We start from the raw sequence: 21,399 nt of genomic DNA on the forward strand, positions 1-21,399 counted from the left end.
AGACGTGGCACTGGGCCCACCTGTCAGTGAGACGACAATGAGTCAAATAAAAAATGGCGCTGCCGCCCTCCCCTGCCTCTCGCTCGCCATTCCCCATCCAGCCATAACCCTAGCGGGCTTCCATTCTCGTGCGGTGCAAAACCTAGCAGCCGCCTGCGCGTCGAGCAGTCGGGATGGCAAGTTCACAGAGCTCCAGCGATGCTCGTGGTCCAGCGAGCGCCGACGGCGGCTGGCGCCGCACCTCACCAATCCCCTACCGCAGGGGCCCGTTCGACTACGAGCCAGCCGTGTTCTGCCACTGCGCGAAGAAGGCAGCACTGTGGATCTCCTGGAGCGATGACAATCCGGGACGGAGGTATTTCAAGTGCTACCATAGTCGGGTAAGTCCATAGTGCTTAGTTGATTTTGTTTTGTTTGTATTTGAAGTGCAATGTTGGGTTGAATCAACGGATTGGGTACACATTGCAGTCTGGATGTTGTAATTTCATGGGATGGTATGAAGGCCCTGTGGATCCGTTCGTCGCTTCTTTGCTCGTCGACTTGCGTGACGCAGTTTGGACTCTGAAGCGTGAAAGGTTGAAGCTGAAGGCTGCTCTTGCTGATGTTGTGGTGAAAATGGAGCAGCAGAAGAAGGAGATCTGTGGGCTGAAGCTTGCAAATGAAGCCTTGATTGCTGGCGACAAGGCAAATGCGCGGAAGCCAGCGATGGCAAGGTTCTGGATCTTTGGTATCCTTGCTTCCGTTGCTGCTGGAGCAGTGTTCAAGTGCTTAGGTTAGGAAATGGTCCTGGTAACATGGTTAGGGGTGACTGACAATTGTAGCTGAATGTGGTAGGTTTTGGTATGTGAACTGTGTGTTCAATGATCCAGCTGAAGGTGTAGTAGGTGATCTGTGTGGTTTGTGAACAATGCTGGTATGTGTTGGATATCTATCTAACATGTTTGTGAACCTGTGATATTGTGGTATTCTGTGGTTTGCAATTTGTGGTTTGTGCTATTCTGTGAAGCAATCTGTGATATTGTGTGATATTGATTTATGTCCAAGTACAGTAGAGTGGTAGTTATGTTGACAACAATATGAAACATAGAAAATAGCAGGCAAATTGTTTGCATAGAACACAGATTTGTCTCAGATACATTACATGACAACCAAAGCCATAAGTTTGGCATACATGACATCACAACCAAAGCCATAAGTTTGGCATACATGACAACCAAGTGTAGCATAGATGACAAGCTCATCTTTTATCAAAGCTTAGCAGAATCCCAGGGAGGGAGAAAGAGGATTGGTGCATTTGAAGTCAATGGTTTCTGTTGCTGTTGCTTCTTTAAGGGTTGTTGTGTAGAGCACTGGGCTGATGCTGATCCAGCTTTGATGTTGATTGTAACATTGGAAGTTGCTGCAGAAGCATTTAGGTTGACAGTAGCTGTCCCAGTTGAAGCAGTGTTAACCCTGGCCTTTGCCTTGGTATGCGCAAGGCCTAATGTTTTTGACTGCAAGCATTGGCAAGAAAAATGTCATATAATTATGTCCAACAACTCAATGTTGTAAAGTTTGTGACAAAATAAATTTACCTTTTTGGTGACAGTAGCTGTCCCAACAGATTTTTGACTTGCAGTTTGTGAGGGGACCTTCCTTTTACTGTTGTTGGTGCTTTGATTTGTGGAACTTAGAGGAAGTGTAGGTGGTGCAGATGGAGCAGGAGCAAGTGGCACTGTTGTAGACTGGCCACCAGATGCAGCAGCTGTGACACTCCTCTTCTTACAAGATGACCTATTGTGCCCAACACCTTTACACTTCTGACATCTAATAACAGTCCCCACTCTTGACATTTTTTATTTGCATTTGGTTGGTCATGAGGTTCCCTTCTCCTCTCTATCTTGGGTCTCCCAGGCATTTTGATGTATCCTGGAGCTTTGAGCTTGGGCCTATCAGATGTTGCCCAGCTATCCTGGCCTTCAACCGGCTCCAAACAATAGTTGTATGTCAGTTTAAAGCTATCCACTAAATAGCAATCTGCAATGAAGTTCTCAAGAGATCCTGTCTTGAAATATATACTGGATATTGCATGGCAGCAAGGCAATCCAGATAACTGCCAGTACCTACAAGAGCAAGTTCTTTCCTGGAGGTCCACTGTGAACCTGTGATCCCAATGCCTGACCTCAAACTTGTCTGCCCCATTACTTATTGCATGGCAATATCCTGAAAGTTTTATGTAGGCATTCAATTTCTTGAGAATGTTTGGACAAATTCTTCCCATCCACCTTTCTGATTTGGCCCTTTGTTCCTGGATCCTAACCATGACTTTCCTTCTAATGGTCTCAAGCATGGTGATGATAGGATAGAACTGAGCCTCAACTATCCACTTGTTGAATGATTCACACAAATTATTATCTACTGAGTCACAGTTTGTCCCTAACCTCAAATAGGCCCTGCTCCAGTGCTGTGGATGAGTCCTCATAATGGCTTGAGCTCCTGTTGGGGTGTACTGAGCTAGCCTGGCTCGAGCAAGATTGAACAACATTGGACTTGAAGTCTTTGCACATGCCCAGAACTTCTTCTGCCATTCCTTCTTGTGGAATTCTTTCTTCCAATTGGCATAGATATGCCTTGCACAATTCCTGTGTTCAGCTTCTGGTGCCCACTTTTCAACAGCATTCAGAATACCCTACAAGAACACAGTGAGTTAGAAAGATATTAATTTATAATTATGCAGACTTTTAGAAGTTAGAAGCAACACATACCTTCTGCTGGTCTGAAATGAATACCCAGTTTCTTCCATCTCCAACTTGTATGTCCCTAAACAGCAAATCACAACCAATCCCAGTTGACATTATTCTCTTTGTCTACAACAGCCCATGCAATTGGATACATTTGGTTGTTGGCATCCCTGCCTACAGCTTGAAGCAATTCACCATTGGTTGCTTCTTTGAAAAAGCAACCATCTAGGCCAACAACCTTCCTACATCCTGCCATGAACCCTTTCTTGCATGCATCAAGACAAATGTACATTCTCCAGAAGGTTGGTGGTTCAACATCAGGCTGCTTGTGTATCACAATTGTAGTGCCCACATTACTCCTAAGCAGCTCCAACTGTTAGTCATACAGTCTCTCATACTGTCCTTTGCTAGCATCATAAACCTTTTGCATCACTATTGCTTTGGCTCTCTTCAATTTTGAGATGGACACATCTGCAAACATTTCTTTCTGCATTGTGCTTTTCATCTGGGCAAAATTCCAACTAGGATTAGAGATTATGAACTTCTCATACTTCTCATCTATCCTTCTAGCAGTTACATGCTTGTTGTCCCTTCTAGGTGGACAAGTGTGTTCATTGTTAAATATTGCTATCTGCCAGCTCTCTGACCTAGAGTTCCTTGAGCATAAACAAACCCAAGGACAGTGGGCCCAATCACATCTTGCCCTCACCCTTTTGGGGTCATCCTTGACAAACCTGACTACCTTCCTTTCATGCAAACAATACCTTACTATAACATCCTTGAATTCCTTCTTCTCACTGAATTTCATTCCCAATTCAAACTTGGGTACTTCATCACTGTCTTTGAATCTCTTGTAGTGGTCTTTCTTTTTCCTTAACTGCCCATCACTGTCAACCTCTTCCACTGAGTCCTCATCATCTGAGTCAGCATATGGAGTATCATAGCCTTCAATGGGAACTTCAATTTCTGATTATTTTGGAGCACGACCACTGACTTACACATCATCTAGTGAAGCCAATCCACCACTTCTCAATCCCTTCTTAAAGGTTTTGAACCTTTTCAATATTTCATCTGCTTCTTCATCTTCTTCAGAAGAACAAGCATCACCAGGTACATAGTCACTATCCTCTGAAGATTCTGACCCATCCCTGTGCCCAGTGCCATCTTTACTTGACTTCCCACTGCTTTCACAGACTTCCTTTCCCTTCTTGGTTGGACTCCTGTAAAAATTTGTAAGCTGTTTGATCTGCCTCTCAATTTCTTCCCTAGACTCAGATCTTGCTTTCATGCAAACCAACTGATCTGTCTGCACCTCTTCAATTTCATCACATGTTGGTTCACCATCATGTGAATCTGTTCCCCCATCAGCCATATCCACTAGCTCATCCTCAAAATCACTTGCATTTGCCTCTCCACCATCTTCATCTTCTTCCATCTCTGTTGGTTCATCCTCAACATAAATCTCTGCAACTCCACCATCTGTGATGCAGTCAGACATGTATTGGCATGCCTTGTCATCAACCAAAACACGCAGGCCATTTTCTAACTCTTTTCCAGGAAACAACCAATGCATTAACATTCCTTCTTTCACCACACAATGGTCGCGCAGGTGACCCACTAGCTCCGGTAGAGAAATCTTATCTCTATCTATGTCAGACATTGTCTCGTTGCCTCCACAGTAGTGCGTTTTTTTTCCATCATTCAGGAATTCCCCCCCCCCCCCCCCAAAATGGAACCTCACTGCAAGTGTGTCTAGCGGATCCATTGCAATATCTGATGTTCTGGCCTACCTGCGCAAATGCACACCCAATACTACTACTCAGACCAAATCTGACAAACATCGATTAACACAAAGACCGCGACCAATATACAAATCCACCAACAACGATAAAAGAATTCCATTCCCCACTGCCCAACAACAACAATGACTAAAAAACCAACCGCATCTACCTAACAGTCCCTTAATCTATACATTGCACCACCAGATTCAAGAAATCCAGCACAACTTCAATAATCGAATCCTACCTATGTGTCGCGGCGAAGCTCCCCCCGGTCGACTCCTTCGGTCCGCTTGGGAACTCCAACAGTGTGCAGTCGTCGCCCTATGTGTCCCGCTTGCCGGAGGTCGCCCTATGTGTCCCGCCTGCGAAGCCCGCTAGCGTTATGGCTGGATGGGGAATGGCGAGCGAGAGGCAGGAGAGGGTGGCGTCGCCATTTTTTATTGGACTCCCAGGTCGTCTCACTGACAGGTGGGCCCAGTGCCACGTCTTCGGTCCACTCTCCACGGCGGACTGGTGACAGGGCGCCACGTCGGACAAAACCGCCTAAAAATGGTCTCCGGGAGGTCGCATGCCTGGTTTCGTAAGTTCGGGACCCAAACATTTCTGGTTTTCGAGTCTAGGGAGGAAACTCAAATTCGACCCATAGTTCAGGGAGGCAAAAAGGACTTTTTCCAATTTGGGAAGGAAAGGAAGGGGGCAATTTGCCCACATTGATTTGCCAACTTTATGATTTTCCAAGTCACATTTTTTCAAAAAAAAAATCTTTTTTCCTATTATTATGCACACAAGTAATGGTACGACCTAAATTTGAAAACGACAAGGGTGCCGTTCGGCTGGGCTGGAGCTGCTGAGGACCAGCCGCAGCCGCGTGCTTTCTAACAAGTCCAGCGCCAGCCCCAACCCCAGCCGCGTCCAGCCTAGCGAACCGAACAGGAGGAAGAAATCTCCAGCTGTATAATAAATATGTGAGAATTTGAACACGTTTCTACAACTTTGACGACTAAATAGTAATGGGAAAAGTAATGTAAATACGCATGGCGGTCAACATATGAGGTGGATGCCGCTGGACAACATAATGACACAACAAATAGCTATGTCGCTGATATTAGAGATGCAGGGTGGAAAAGCTATTAGAGGTTTGCAAGGATGAAGAAACTAATAGGGTCATATAATGAAGAGCATCAAATGCTTGTTCCATGCCTAAGAGAATTTAAAAATTGTGAAAATTAGCAACTCTCTTGTTTTAATAGCAAGTGCTATCACCGCTCTTATTAAATTGTGGTCGACTAAGTTCCTATCCCACGAGATCAAACTGATCAGAGGGTGGTGGGAAAGTAACCCCTAGCAAAGATGTTATGTTTTGTATCGAGTGCTACGTTTAAAATAGATTTTGTCTGAACAACGAACAAGTTAGTTGTACGTGGCCGGCTGCCGGTTGGAGAACGAGGAGAAAAGTTAGATTCACAATTTTTGTAATTGCTTAGGTACCAGGTTAAAGGTGCTTTTTTTTTGCGAAAGAGAAGATATATTAAACCGCAGCACAGTACATCCTCTTTTTACAAACAAGACCTCGAAGAAAAAAAAATTACAAAGGAGCCCCTACGACTACTATTCATCTTCCTCAACTTCTCCGGCATCCCGTTCGTCAACTTCACCGCCAGCAACCTCCACCTCTCAACATGCCAAGGGACCCCAAACCTTAGAAAAGCCGCAAGATCCACCGCCTAATACACTACCAAACGGCTCGATTCCGCTGAAAGACTATCGGCCATCACCTTGACAAGCTGGAAGAGGAACACGAGATCCGCCACCACCAGCCAGACAACCAGCGACCGAAAGAAGAATCCGGCGCCGCCGAGGAACTCAGCGACCCGGACAAACCGCACACCCACAGGAATGCACCAGTTACCCTCCCCTCCGCAAACAGGTAGGGAACCAAACCTCACTGGTGAACCGCCGGAATCGAAGACCCGACCGCCGGAGATACACAGGAGAGCCAAAAGCTTGACCAAGCCGACGAAGAACCGCATGCCTCCGCTGGCCAGGAAGAACCTTATTCTCCGCCGGAGCCGCCGCCGCTCCCGGAAGCAAACCTCCGCCGCCGAAACCGACAACGAGGAACCTAACTACGCGTAGACTAACCTATCTAGACTAGTATGGACACCGGCGGTCGATTCCCCCCTCCCCTTCCTCTCCCGGCGCCGACGAGGACGCCGGAGAAGGAGGAGAGGGAGCGGAATCGGCCCCGGACGCGGATTCGCCACCCTTTCGCCGCTCGCTCCTGTAGCGCCTACAAGAGACGGGAAAGGGTTGCTTTGCCACCAGGTTAAAGGTGCTTCACGCTTTCACACTAGATGAAGATGACCTGAACTCTACCTCCATGGGAAACGGTTCCGCCCCCTGACGTTAGGTCACTGACGCGTGAATCCGATCACACATATCATTCCTCGCAACCATTCACGGGATGTACATGTACACCACTCTTTTTTAATAGCATGTTAGTTAGGCCAGCAAACCATTATCACCCCTGGCTGCACATGTCGATATATGTAACGTTGTAATTGGCACGTATGCAATTGTTATAACACAAAAAATGTGTTCAAAAGAAAAACTGAAAAAGAACATAAGCTACAACCTATTCTCTTTTGCGAATGTCATGTGTGTGTACCTAGCAAAATTCCACCCGCAGGTCTTGGTTGGTTTCTAGAATTGCACTAGAACTCTTGGCGCGGCGTTGCCGCTCCATTCGGAATCTGGCCAGTGTTTCGTGTTACTTCAGCTTTGTAGCTTCAACCCTTTGATGAGCATAAAAATTCCATTTGGAATCAGGCCAGTGTTTCGTGTTACTTCAGTTTTGTAGCTTCAACCCTTTGATGAGCATAAAAATGGTACAACGTATAACATATACATGAGTGATTAATGCCAGATTTTGATATATTTCTATTTGTAACAGGATAAGAGTTTTTTTTATTTGTCTTGCTGTTTGGTTACCCTCTGAGTAAATTAGCTTAGCCGAGACATAGTATGGAAATGCATTCCGGTCTTCTACTTGTCTCTGCTTTTTCAACCGCAGATCAACAAGTACTATAAACGAGTACTTTGCGCGCGCCCTTGGCGCGCTATCGTTGTGTTTATAATGGTTAATACTGCAGGTTGGCATTCTCAGTGCAAAAGTAGTTTGTATTTTGTGTAGGTAATTGGATAACGATAGGGTATTATAAATTGTTGATATGCAAAATAGATATCTAGTTATATACAAGCTGATAGTTTTATAGACATACATAAGTATATACACAGGAAGAGGACATGAGTTGGAGTCTTGGAAATGATAGTATTTTGTCTACTTGCTTCGCACGAGAATGTTTTGGGGGTCTTGCCGTTTTGCTGCAGGGACTGACAATCAAGAAATCAGTGATAGTTTTTAAACTCAACAAAAAAAGGGAAAATAAAAGAAGAAAAAGAAGATTATATTGTTGTGCACTGAATACGCACTTGGTTAGTTAGGTTACCAATATTTGGGTTCACGATCTGGATCTGTATTTTTTTTATAAATTTGTAATTTAAATATCAAAATGCGTAGTTTAGATGGTTTGAAATAGGTTTGCTATTTGAAGTTAGTAAAGAGTATTATGTATACTAACCTGCATAGTAGTAAGCGTCATTGGGGTCATCCTCATCTGTATATTGTAAAAAATGTAAGCAAGAAAATTTATAGTTCTTAACTGTATTTACAACTTTGGAATAGGAGGTTTATCTTGCTTACCTGGAACTACAGCACTGGTTCTTGCAGACACCGTGATCAAATCAGTTTAGAAGCGAATGAGATTTTTTCTTCTTCTCTTAGAAACAGCAGTAGAAGGGGGGGGGGAGATTAGAAAATATATCCACGAAATGGCTATGCAGTCCTAGGCGCAACCACTATGATCCTAGCAACACAGATATCAAAAGAACTTGAAGAACTGTAGAAAGCTATTACAGATTTACGAAGCAGCTGCAGATTTACAGAGCAGATGCTCACCACTGAAGGATGCCCTGGAGGTGGACCTCGTGTTTGCAGATGGTCACCTGCGCCAAGCACAAGCAAGAAAGAGCAAGCATGCTAAAGAGCCCGAGCAAGGCATAACCCAAATCGAAGTTCCATCTCCTTCAGTACGGCTGCAGGGAAGCAGGGTGCAGTACCGCAGAGGGGTCGCTGCAGGAGAAGGCCTCAAGGTAGATGATGCAGATGTCCTGGATTTCTTGGCGCCGCCCCCCACGAACGCCTCCGCCGATGAGAGACTATAGATGAGAGATCCTTCCACCACACCGCCCTCCCTCCATCAGCTTCACCTTCCCATACGCCGCCTCGTGTTCGCTCCACAAGAATCAATATCATAGTTAACCATGCCATTGCGATCCCATGGACTAATTAGTGTATGAACTTTGTGTCAACAATATAAGCCAGTGAGAATCTGTAATTAGAAATAGGCTTTGCCTTTTTCTTGTCTAAAATTAGACAGATAATTTGCAAAAGGTACATACAGCCGTCAGAGAGCATCCTCTGAGCCTATGTCAATGATATCTATCCATGTGCATACCACCTGCAGTTTCAAGGTGACCAAAATAACACATCTGATTTGTTTGCACTCACCTGCGTTGTTCATTCAATATTCAAAGCAATACTAAGCACTCAAGTTCAAATAAATTTAGCTTCCTATCTACTAAAGTTAGAATAAACTTTATGCAATTGCTATTGTGACTGGCATCAAAGCTGTTATTTATCACACGGCAAAAAAACTGAAAAAACATATAGATACATTACACAATCCCTTCATACTATATAAATCCACTGTGTGGAGAGGTTGCAATTCAATTGGCTGATAACCCTTCACTATCCATGTATTTCAAGCTAAAGATAATGAAAAATGTTTTCACTGTCAAATATAAGCAAAAAAAATTATAGTTCTTAACTGTATTTACAACTTTGGAATAGGAGGTTTTTCTTGCTTACCTGGAACTATAGCGCTGGATCTTGTAGACACCGTAATCGAAATAAGAAAGTTAAAATCAGAGCCGACAGTTAACATAGGTTGACATAAATAAGGATTTTTGAACAGCAGGCATAAGTCCACCACAAACTAAGAGAGCTTATCAACTACCTCCCTTTTTCCTTTATCTGCTGCCATAATTATGCATTTTCAACAAAAAGAAGAGCAATATGAAATACTTCTGTTGGTTGCTCAAAAAAAAACTTCTGTTGAAATATACATCCCTTTTTTGTGGTGAGTATTGCATGGTTCCATGGAACCAATTGTTTTACAGATACCTGAAGCTGCAAAATGCAAATACCAATCTGCATATGTCCATATCCCAATCAGTCGTAAGGTTAGTTCTAAACATGAGAAAAATATTAACTGTGATTTAGCATTCTAACAAAATTTTTACTTTTTTTTATGCGAGACCAATCAGTCAAATATGTGCTTTTTCACTGAACTTTTTTTTATATGTGAGACCAACAAAGGAGCATCATATCAAAGGTACTTTTAACTTGTTTAAATTATTGCTTCAAAAATAAAATTCATATTCGAGCAAGAAACATTAACTTAGAGAAGGCAAATAGCCTGGATGTGTCCTCCCCCCCATCAAATAGGACTCCTTGTTAGCTTAATTTCGCATGGTTAATTGGTCAGTGTTGCAGAGGCAAACCATCAAACACATAGCGTGCATCCTCTATGGCCGAAGCACAGGTTGCACAAGCAAGCCATGGAACACATTGTGTAAATCCTCCATGGACGAAGCACTTGTAGGCAGCAGGGGATGGAATTGCAGCAATGCAACCATTGGAATCACAGACGCACGGAGGCAAAAAAAAATAGAAAGTGAAGATGCACGGCCTTAACTGTTTGGTCAGTTGGCCGTCGTGGCCAGCAAAGTGATGAACAAACAGCACCATCTGGACATGTTGCCCGAACGGGAGGACTCGTTGTTGTCAGGTGAGTTCGTCTTGGCGAGCTTCTGCGGCGGCGGCGGCGTCTCTTCTTCCCATTGCCGGGGGTTCATGCAGCGCGAGGCCGTCTTGACGTGGAGGTTTGGCCGCTGCCGCTTCTTGCTCCCGCCAGCCGCGGCGGCCGTGATGCCGAGAAGACAAACGGCGATGCTGGAGGCCGACGGTGAGGAGAGGTCAGCGTCTGCGGCTCTTGGGGCGAAGCCTTGAAAAAGAAGCCGCTCATGGGGAAAGGCCCGGCCGTGGGCGTGTTGGACCGCTTTGCCCATCGCCGCCGACCCGCCGTTGGCGCTGAGTCCAAGGAGATCCTCGGAGGATGGCAGCGGCGGGCGGAGGTGGTCGCCGGGAGCGCTGTGCGGCTGAGAAATCGAGCGGGTGAGGGCTCAAATAGGCCGCGGAGGGAAAGGTGAAGGTGTAGCCGTGATGAATCGAAGGGAGGCTCACGGGAGACGACGAATTTCGACAGCGGCCGGCGTCGGGGAAGGAGGCAGTGGCGGCGGCAACGAAGGTCCAGGGGCGAAAACAAAAGAGATTAGGGTTTGGGAGGCCTGCGCCCAGCGGCAGCGGCGGATCGCTGGGCCTCGCGAACGGCGGCACCGCGCAGGTCCGCAGGCAGCCGCCTCCGGCGGCACAGTGCCAGCCATCGCGTGCAGGCAGCACCGACGACGAGCGCAGGAAGAGAGGGAGCGAGTGGGAGAGGGCAGAGGGAGGAAGAGGAAGAATAAGGTTCGGAGAGCATCGACGTGGAGGATTCGCGGGCGGACAGCTGAAGTCGAGAAGCTTCCGTCCGAGAGCAGCGCATATTGGCGGAGGGGAGGCATCGACAGAATGGACGCCGGACGATAGGAATCGGACGGTGCATATTAATTTTGCTAACGTGGATAGTCTAGGAGTGCACCGAGCGGTGCACAATTAATATATAGAAATGTAACGCGTATAAAATTTTAGCTTTGAGCAAATGCCATGACAATCTTATGGAAGGGCATGAAATCCTCAAGCAGCATTTACATAAGAAGCTGTTATAGGGGATCAACCATCCAGAAGTCACGAGTATGTCTATTTCCTGCAAAAGTACTCTGATACACACTTTGGAATTTCAATTGAGCATCTCAAGAAGCTATATTGTTTCATTGAAGTTTTATTGGCGAAGTCAACATCATGCCACTTGCTGTTCTAGTTCTCGACTGTTTTCCATATTCTTCCATGGTGAGGCTGTATAAGGAAAGAAGAAACAAGTTGTAAACAATTTAGCTAGATTATGTTTAAAGTCTAAAAGCAAGCAAAGATAATGACTCATAATTATACACAGCTTTTGCGAGCAGGGAAGCCGACAACTGAGTTCAAATTAGGTCATCTGGAGTCAAGAACCAAAACCTTCATTGTGGGCATTGAGGTTCTCAAGCTGATAATGATCATTTCCTGTGCCAAAAACTAAGGTTGACAATTAATACCTTATGCATAGAAATAATATATGCAATATTCAAAAGGCTACTCCGACCAGAAAAGGCTGATTTCCCAAGTTCAAGTTTGGCAATGCTATATGACAGTAAGCCCAATACCTCCAATTTGATGTGGCAAGAACTCAAGCTTGACCTTGGTGGCTTTGGCAATATTTGGCTGCTTGTAAATACTCAACATGTGTTAGTCAAATCCTAAGAAAGCAGTGCACTAACCGATTTGGTATTCTCCATGGTGCACAATTGGTTGATAAAAAGCTAATAATTCATCGTGAAGTGGTTGAGCTCATGATTTGTGGAAACTGCAAACCACTTGTCAACTACAATCCCTTAACTCACAGACAAAGAAAGGGAACAACAATCTATGCATGGGCCACAGCCTGTTCAAAAGCCTGCAGATAATTTCATGACGACACAACCAAATGGGTGCCACATTAGATGCTGCAGCCAAGCGGATCGGCAATCAAGCTGATATATGGCACTGACTAACCAGTTGCTTTGAACCAATCAAGGCACTTCTAGCCATGGGCAAAAAACATCAGTATAAGGAACTCACTTTCAAGTACAAAATTGGCTCTTACACATGAAATTTTAACCTAGCATCTGCTTATGCACATGAGAAAGTTTGCTAGATACTGACAAGTGGAGAGCTAATTTGATTTAAAATCCTCATCACACCCGAGACAACCTGCCAAAAAGGCAATCAAGAATGCATACGAAATATATGTAGTTTGTACAGAATTAAAATGCAAAGATAGCATAAATTAAACTTGAGAACAAGAGTTAGCACGAGGACTGAACATGCAGGAATAGCCAGCAGTTTTGTATTGAACATATAAAAGAATTTTACAGTAGCTTGGGATAAATTATGAAGCATTAGGGATAAATTGAAAATTATATATGTAATTTTAGATAGAAAAGATGGGTCAAAGTGAACCATAATTTTCACAACAAACTTATGTGATCCCTTCTTGAATCGAAGTCGTATTTTTATGTTTGGCAGGTCCTACTGGGCTACAACTCCTCCAAACACCAACTTTCAGTGAGCACCTTTACCTTAGAGCCTTTGGGGCATTTCCTCAAGCAGTTGTTGGGCGTCGTACATGTTGACCACCGCTCTGGCTGTAGGGGCACTACCAGTCGTGCTCTGTGGTGACAGAGGCCCCAAGGGCCGCTATTTGCAGTGCAGGCTGGTGCGGCTCACCTTCTTCGACGCGAGAGCCTTGAGCTGCGCTGGCGCAGACACCACGGCTCCTTCACGAATCACCAGCCAGGTGTGGAGGACGACGGACCTTGCAGCTGGCAGGAGAATATCGACCGGCAACTGCTGGGGGAATGGAAGGTGCTTGTGGATGAGTGGGAAGGAGCGTCAGCTAGATGGGAGAAAAAGATTCCAGTGCGGATGGCACTAGCTGGAGAGAGTGATGAAAGCGAGACGAGATTGGGTCCATGGCCCTTGTGAGGAGGATTGGGACAGCTCCTTGTGCGCCGGCGAGGGGGTAGGTGGACAACGGCGGCAGCGGCGGACACTCAGGAGTCGGGACGAAGTGTCTAGAAACGCTAGGTAATTTGACTGCAACTGTGGATGGTCCGATCAACATCCAACGGAAGAGAACGGCCAGCGACGTGGCCAAATAAGACGCCAGATCCTATGGAGCAGATTTCGTTATGTAGAGATATACAATGGCGCTGTTTGGTTTCCTGGAATTCCAGGAACAGTGCCGTCTTCTATGATCCATATGAAGGGCTAAATGAAGTTTATTTGCAAAACCCATCCAGGGATTGGTACAACTTTTCACGACGAAACTAATGACGATAATTAATTCATGATTAACTACAGCGATGCTACATTAACTATCCTCTAATCACACGGTCAAATGCCTCATTAGATTCGTTCTGAAGTTGGTTTTGTAAACTACATTTATTTTATTTAATACAGTAACTAGCGGTCAAAGTGTTACTATTCCTGAAATTCTAGGAAACCAAACAAGGCCAAGGCCAATGTAGATTGTTAAATGGCATCCCTAGCTAAATTGGTACTGAAGGACCAAAAGCTGACAGGGGACGTTACAAACTGCTTGGCCCTGGTGGAAAATGCCAATAAGCAAGATGCATTTGTAGCATCTCTACAACGTTAATATATTATAGTAGCATCTTTTAAACAAATGCATGGTCCTGATGCGTTTGATCAAGAAATCAACATTTCAAGCAACGTAAAAAAATAGAGACTTTATGGGGAACACTAGCAGCATACATGACAGGATTGCTGACTGATGGATCAACGATCATAATGCAAGCATGTCATTGCTCCACAGCAATATGACAGAGAGCTTCTATTTCTATTTTTCTGTAGAAGACAATAACATACATTAATTCATTGAGCCTATACTTATATTTACAGTTACAGGTGAAGATGCAATATGATCAGATCTTCCTTACAGAACACTAAAATCTTTACTTGAAGAAGGAAAATAATCTTGGTGTCACAATCCTGTAACATGGCACTTCAGTCTTTACTTAATTTTTCTCTGTACTAAGGCACACCATGATCTCTAATGCAAAATAAAACCAGCTCTTAGCCTGCCCAACAAGATGCGTAAAATATTCTAGCCAAGGACTTCCACTTATCAGTAATTGTAAATGGAACATAATGGACTATGCAAGGAAACTATCAGATGCCTGGGAATATCACTAAATTTTACGAAATCAAAGTCTAAATGCAGGCTAGTAAAGCAAAGTAAATCTAACAATTTAGATGTTACGAACCGTAGTTCATCAAGGAGGTAAACATCATTAAAGAGGATACTCGGGCAGCAACACTGCTTAGACTGGGAGTAGACTTGGATTGGGGATTGGGACTAGATTGATTTCTCTTCATTGCTTGCCTTTCATTGGTACATCCCCTCCTTATATAGAGAGGCTTACTTGATCCCTAAGCAAGAGATCTAAACTTATCTCTAACCCTAACCCAGCCCAGTCAGTCCCCAGCCGACTGCCCATAACACTAGCATACATCATTTCAGCTAGTCTGTCAGTTCGCACTACACAATGTATAGAGACTAGAGTTCATGAAATATTTAACCCAAATGTTCTTGAGAAGTAAGCGCACCAAAATAGCAGAAATATATCCTCCATATCAAAAAAGAAAAGGTTTGATGAGAAGAGAAAATACTTAGAGACTAAATTACTAATGTGCTGTTGAACCTGCAGTAACTAAAAGAAAAACCATTAGATAGAGGTCATGTTAAATAAAATAAAAAACGATGCAGCTAGCATTAGCATTGAATTTTGCAGATCTCATGTATATTTTCCATGTCGAGATAGGCCGGATAACAGATATGTGACTATTTGCTTAGATGTAAAGCTAGGTAAAGGCCCGTGCGATGCTACGGCACACAATTTTTGAACAAAATAAAATAAATTTAAAGAAATATGGTGTAAGTGACTTTTTTTCTAGCCTGTTATTCTCCAGGTTTTAGGGGGATGAGTGGGTTAGACACAATAATTCAACAGCATTATCAAATGGCCATTTTGGTTCAAAAACTATATAATGGTGTAGGTGTGTTGGCCTTCATGCCTGCGAAGTTCTCAAGTAATATCAGCACATATGTTCTATTGAGAAAATACACCAGGGGCCCATAAACCTTTTTCGGATTCTCACCTATGTCCATAAACTCTCGAAGTGGGTATCTGGTTCCTTAAACGGCTCAAGTGGGTATCTGTATAACTATTTGATGTGGTCATTTGATGCTATAGATCTAAATCTGAAGGGCATACCACAGACTACTGCAGAAAATGTCTGAAAACAAGTGGCATGGTTGTGTAAAACTGAAGGAGCATATATCATTGATGAGGGAGTAAAAGATGTACAAGGATCAGTTGAATGAATTGAAATTCCAAATGTTAGATGAGGTGCTTCAACAGATGCCGGAGTTCGAAGGAAGAGTAAGACTTCTTCATGCACTCTTTCCATTTGTTGCCCTGTTGCACACATGAAGAAAAACGGTTCAAGGGATCATAGCCACCACACCATGGGAAAAACTTGTCATTTCTTCAATTGATTTACGTTGGTGCATATGGGAGGTTTTTGGTCCCAGTCCTACTGCACTGGAACAACCGTTTGAATTATTGATTTTAAATGCAGGGCTTAATATATTAATGAGTCATCTACCAATCCATACAGGATCACAAAGTTGCATGCAGATCATATGTGAATCATTAATGTACATGGAATGCTTATATTAGCTGTTATCAGATTTCCAAGAACCACATCTGATTTAGTTTGCAGATTGATATACTGAAGGTAATCAACTACATTGATTCTGAACTGAAACAAACAGACAAATAGGGATCACAACTTAGTTACAGTAAAATACCATTAGACTTAACTTGGAATACTGATCTAGAGAAACAAATGCACAAGAACCACAATCTGGTTATTCAATGTACGGAATTAGGCTAGCAATTTACTAAAACAAAGCAAAGTAGAAGCTATTTTCTCTCCATTGCCAGAAATACCAGCAGAGTCAGCTTGGAACATTGATCTAGAAAAAAAAATACCAATTACCAAACTAATACTCTTTATTCACAATCTGATGAATTGAAGAGTAAACTGAAGTTCCGAACACCAAGCAAAACGACCACACCTTAAGGATTTAATGAGCCAAATTCTGGCAAGCAATTTTCATGTGTATCTTATATGTGAATTCTTTTCACGTTCTACCATGCATCCTTGACAAACGGCGAATATACACAGAAAACAGAGCAACCCAGATGTCAATAGATGCAATATTGGAGTTGGAGATACCTTATGCAGAAGAGCACGTCCCTTTGAAAAAGAACAAAAGAACTACTGCACGACCAGCTGAGCTCGATGACAAGTGATAGAATAGTTGTTACCTGCATTCCATAGCTTGGTTTCATTTGTAGTGCATGATAGAACCTCTCGATCAAATGTAAAAAAGAAGAAAAAAGTGAATAGATAGGTTGAGATATCAATAAAATTTAGTTATTTCTAAATACTGATATTTACATCTGATCATGAGAAGTACATAGCATCTATCTCGACTAGTCTGAATCAGGCTGGACAATACCTCCTCTACCTCCCTCCCCCCCCCCCCCCTCTCTACCCCTTCGCTCTCTTGTATGCACACTGGTATTTCTGTTTCATTTGGAATGGGCATGGGGGTACGTCTCATATCGAAAAAAAAAGAAAAGTACATAGCAATTTTAGAATCATCACAGTTCCAGTGAGATATACAACCCCCTCAGCAAGAACATAGCAATACCTAAAAGCATATGACATGTATATAGAGCGAAACAGTGCACTACACAATGATAATTCATAAAATTGGTTCATCAACAGGTCGATGATGATCACAAAATAGCCATGACAAGGCCTATGAAGCATACTAGAAGGAATGTAGTATGCTTCCAAGAAAAAAGAATTTAATTATTGCCCAGACTCACAACCGTGAATTGATTGACAAAAACAAACTCTGAATTTGAAGCAACTACTATAAATTTTCAGTTAATAGAAACATCTGATGAAAAACAACCATAGATTGCCCAGACTCACAACCATGAATTGGGTTAAAAAGAAAACAATGAATGATGCCAATTTCTTACTTCAGCTACAGAATGGAACTTACTTATAAAACAATACAATCTCTGACGAATATGCTAGCACCTGTGACATGCTCTGAATAAGGCACTATAAATGCTCCAAGCCTTTTATTCTCTAGCAAGCCAGCCCTTGTAAAGCACACACAGCAGCAGCAGCTTTCCTCCTTCAGGCTTCTCTTCTCCCTCTCCTCCACCAAACAAGCAATCCCAATAGTTGGTTTCTTTCCTCTTCGTCCTCCAAATGGGAAAGTAACGACCCAAAACAATATAATCACCAGCACACCTCCTCCCTGTTCTTCTATCCTCATCTGCGCCTACCCGAGCCACAAACACGGCACCGGCTCCTCCGAATCCATCTCCCTCGTGGACAATCTAATCTAAGCAGTGGCCAGCAACTCTGCTCCTCTCAATCGCACAACTGCTAAGTAGGGGCAGATGCCCCAGATCGAGCCACAGACACGGATGCCAATTGAGGAGGCGAACTTAGGGAGTGAGCACCACAGATCGAACCTCCGTGCGACCAGATGGATCAACAACGCGGGTTCTGCTGCTTTCTTCCTCTTTGTGGCGATGACCCCGCGGCCGCGAGGTGTGCGACGAGGAAGGCGAACTCCAGCATGGAACAAGCTTCCTTCCCCAGACCTGGAGGCACAAAAGCACAAGGATGAGTAGTGCAAGAGAAGGTGGTAGCGGTGGATTTAGCGAGGAGGGCTCATGCGACGGGAGGGCGGTGTCGATGGGCCGCCGCCGCACCACACCTCCCCCGCGATGCGGTGGTGGCGACTCCTCCCCTACGCCAGTTGACTCGGCGACGCTGAACTCGGCGGCCCTGGACCACAACGATTAGGGGATTTGTTGCTACGCGATTCGTTGCTACTGGATTTGGGAATTGCTATGGGATTTGGGGATTTTGGGGAAGGAACACGCTTCCTGGCAGCGTGCCTGCCGTGCCATTGATGAGGCGTCTGTGCCGGCGGCAGCCGCGGCGCACAGCAATGTCGAGGAGGATGCAGAGGCAACGGGCACAGAGCCGGCGTGTGTGATGCCAAGCAGGAGGTACTCAACCCACCTGATGTTGCCGTTGCCACCGACCCGCTTGCTGTCGTACCCGAGCGTCGGGGCCTCCTCCTCACCCTGCGGCCGAGTGAAGAACCTGGACGTTGCAGCCTTCTTCTTGCCCAGGCATATGAAACTGCTCTCTGCCTCTCACCAGTCATCAGCGAGCGGAATAGCGGATATACCATTCAAACACAAACTGATTATGCTCAAGAGTCAGGATTCAGGAATGCCAACCATTAGCACGACAATAATTGCGTGAGTTAGTAAGTGCTCGTGCATCTTTGACTTTCTTGAACAGATTATATGCTGTCTCAACTTTGTCCATTTCTAACAGCTTGTTGTTCAGTTTGCTGTAAACAATTCTCCCAAGACAGAATCCATTCCGAAGTGATTCCTCCACCACAGACACAGCTGCATCAACCTTGCCAACATTACAAAGCCCATTTACAATAAACTCATAAATCTCTTTATCAGGTTGATATCCACACTCTTGCATCTCTTCCCATATGTTCAAAACAATTCCACTCTTCCCAAATTTAGCAAGCCTTTCGAGCAAAAGCTTGTAAGCTTTCAAGGATATTACACAACCAGCATTCCTACTCTTTTTGTAAATCATCAAAGCAGCATGAGGCGGTCCAAATCTACACAATGGCTCGATAAATTTTGTTATCACCCCGGTATTTGGCAGAACTCCTCGAGCCAACATTTCCTCATACATTTGGAGCGCATCAGCCACCCTTCGCTCTTTCAGAAAGGCTGTAATCATCTTGATGTATGTGTCGATGTTTGGCAGACAATTCTTGTCCAACATATCCTTGTAGTACTTGATGCACATGTCCAAATCCCCAATGGAGATAAAATTGAAAATAAGTGCATTGTAGGCCATTGTAGTTGGACCATATCTCTCATGTATCATATTCTCAAACACCCTGAGTGCATCCTCAGTCCGCCCTGCTCTACCCAAGGCCTCAATCAGATGGCAGTGTGAGACCGCATCTGGCACCAGACCATCCTCCTGCATCTTTGTCCAGATCTCCTGCATCTTATCAACACTCCCGATCCTCGCAAAGCCACCCATCACATCATTGTACACATGGTTATCGAGACCAAGGAACTCCTTTCGAGCAGTTTGCAAGAGCGAACTGGCAAGGCCTACATGTGACCTCCGGCAAAGGCACCAGATGAGGATAGTAAGGGCTTCCTTTCTGCAGCAAGCTTTCCCAATTCCAAATCCAAATTGGTCAGTTCTGAGCACTTCAACAGCCCTGCTGACATGCCTGGCGGCAATTAGGCTATCCAAAATGATCTCCAGTGTGGTCAGGTCTGGGAAGACGCTATTTCTGCGCATAATCTGCAGGGCATCGTCAATGAAACCGAAGAATTTCTTCCTCCCTAATGCCCTGATGACGATGTTGCAGGTGCGGACGGATGGGCGCGGATTGGAGTTGGTAACCGCCCAGTCGAAGAAGGCGACGGTGGCAGCGCCACCGAGATCGCCGGCGTTGACGACATCGGCGAGAACCTCCGGCGAGAGCGCGGTGGTGGCATCGAGGCCCGTGGAGGAGAGCGCCCGGTGGAGCGAGGCGCGACCCAGGGGCTTGCGGAGGAAGACCCCGCGGAGGCGGTCCGCGGCGGAGAGGAGCAGGGCGGTAGGCGGCGGCGGAGGTGGTGGACGGGGGTCTAGAGGGAGGTCGATACATTGGGTACGAGTGGGGAGTGGAGGTGGGTTGGCTAGGGGAGTGGAAGGGAGGAGGCGGAGGGAGGAGATGACCATGTCCTCGGCGGCGGCGAAGGCGGAGGCGGAGTAGCTGCGGCTGTGGAGGAGGAGGCCGCGGGCAGCCATCCTTGCGCCTCCCCCGCGACCGTGCTGCGCTGGCGTGGGGTAGCCGATCCGCCGGACCTTCCCGCGGGATCACAACTCGATCGGCGCGCCTCGTCGACACCGACGACGACCCTGTCGGAACTAGAACCGAAACAACCGCCGGGAGCGGCTGGCGGTGAGGTTTGGGAGAGGAGGGGCCGAGAGAGACTCTGTGACTGTGAGAGAGAGAGAGAGACGAGACGAAACAGAGGCTCGAGAACGCGGAGAGAGCGAATGGATTGGGCGAGATCCACAAAACTACACGCGCTTTTTTTATTTTTATATTTTTCGAAAACATTTTTTACAGAAATATATTTTTGATTCAGATTTTACAAATCTATACCCCTACCGCCCGGCAGGTGGGCGCAAGGATCTCTGCGCAAAAAAATTTTATTTTTATTTATATATAGGTCCCTACCGCCCCCCTGCCGGGCGGCAGGCCCCCTGCCGCCAACTGGTGGGGCGGCAGGGGGCCTGCCGCCCGGCAGGGGGGCGGCAGGCTCCCTCCTCAAATATAAAACTCCAACCCTTCCCTCTGCAACCTTATTTTCTACCCACGAGATCTAGAGAGGAGAGAATGAGAGAGGAGGGGTGAGGAAGGTAAAAAAACCGGCGAAGCCCTGCAGGATTTTTGATTCGAACCGCAGGTAACCAATATTTCTCAACTATTATGGACTTGTTTCTAAAATAATCATGAATTAGAATAGATTTAGATTTTGGATAGTGAAATATAGAATAGTAAAATTAGTATGACAGTACCTTACTGTTATTGCAGCATAAGGCAATGTCTGCCTCCAATTCTGTTGGATTTTCATGGACCGAAGAAAAATCCAGTATATTTCTTGAGATCATGACACGTCTTGTAATCAGTAAGAAGTTGGATCCATTAGCGGATGGTACGATAGAGATGGTG

General features: G+C 45.1%; 1 protein-coding gene across 16 annotated transcripts; it reads right to left on the bottom strand.

The window, feature by feature from the left end:
• Positions 1–7,684: 7,684 nt before the first annotated feature.
• Positions 7,685–20,723, bottom strand: LOC120655617 (putative pentatricopeptide repeat-containing protein At5g43820). Of its 16 annotated transcripts, none has more exons than XR_005667619.1 (6): positions 20,397–20,696; positions 8,681–18,208; positions 8,520–8,566; positions 8,265–8,340; positions 8,143–8,178; positions 7,685–7,894 (listed from the first exon to the last, which is right to left on the bottom strand). XR_005667619.1 is itself a non-coding variant. In XM_039933528.1 (6 exons), exon 1 carries the CDS (start codon positions 20,466–20,468, stop codon positions 18,846–18,848), a length of 1,623 nt encoding a protein of 540 aa, XP_039789462.1. In that variant the 5' UTR covers positions 20,469–20,723; the 3' UTR covers positions 7,685–7,894; positions 8,143–8,178; positions 8,265–8,340; positions 8,520–8,566; positions 8,681–18,208; positions 18,636–18,845. The 16 variants fall into 16 exon arrangements, 6 of the variants coding, with proteins under 6 accessions (XP_039789462.1, XP_039789459.1, XP_039789463.1 ...); XR_005667628.1 differs by lacking the exon at positions 20,397–20,696 and having other exon boundaries at positions 8,265–8,427; positions 8,681–9,081; positions 10,381–11,405; XR_005667625.1 differs by lacking the exon at positions 20,397–20,696 and having other exon boundaries at positions 7,685–7,885; positions 8,265–8,427; positions 8,681–10,843; positions 10,929–11,401.
• Positions 20,724–21,399: the final 676 nt, after the last annotated feature.

The sequence above is a fragment of the Panicum virgatum genome, chromosome 1N (assembly GCF_016808335.1).
Source record: "Panicum virgatum strain AP13 chromosome 1N, P.virgatum_v5, whole genome shotgun sequence".
Lineage (NCBI taxonomy): Eukaryota > Viridiplantae > Streptophyta > Magnoliopsida > Poales > Poaceae > Panicum > Panicum virgatum.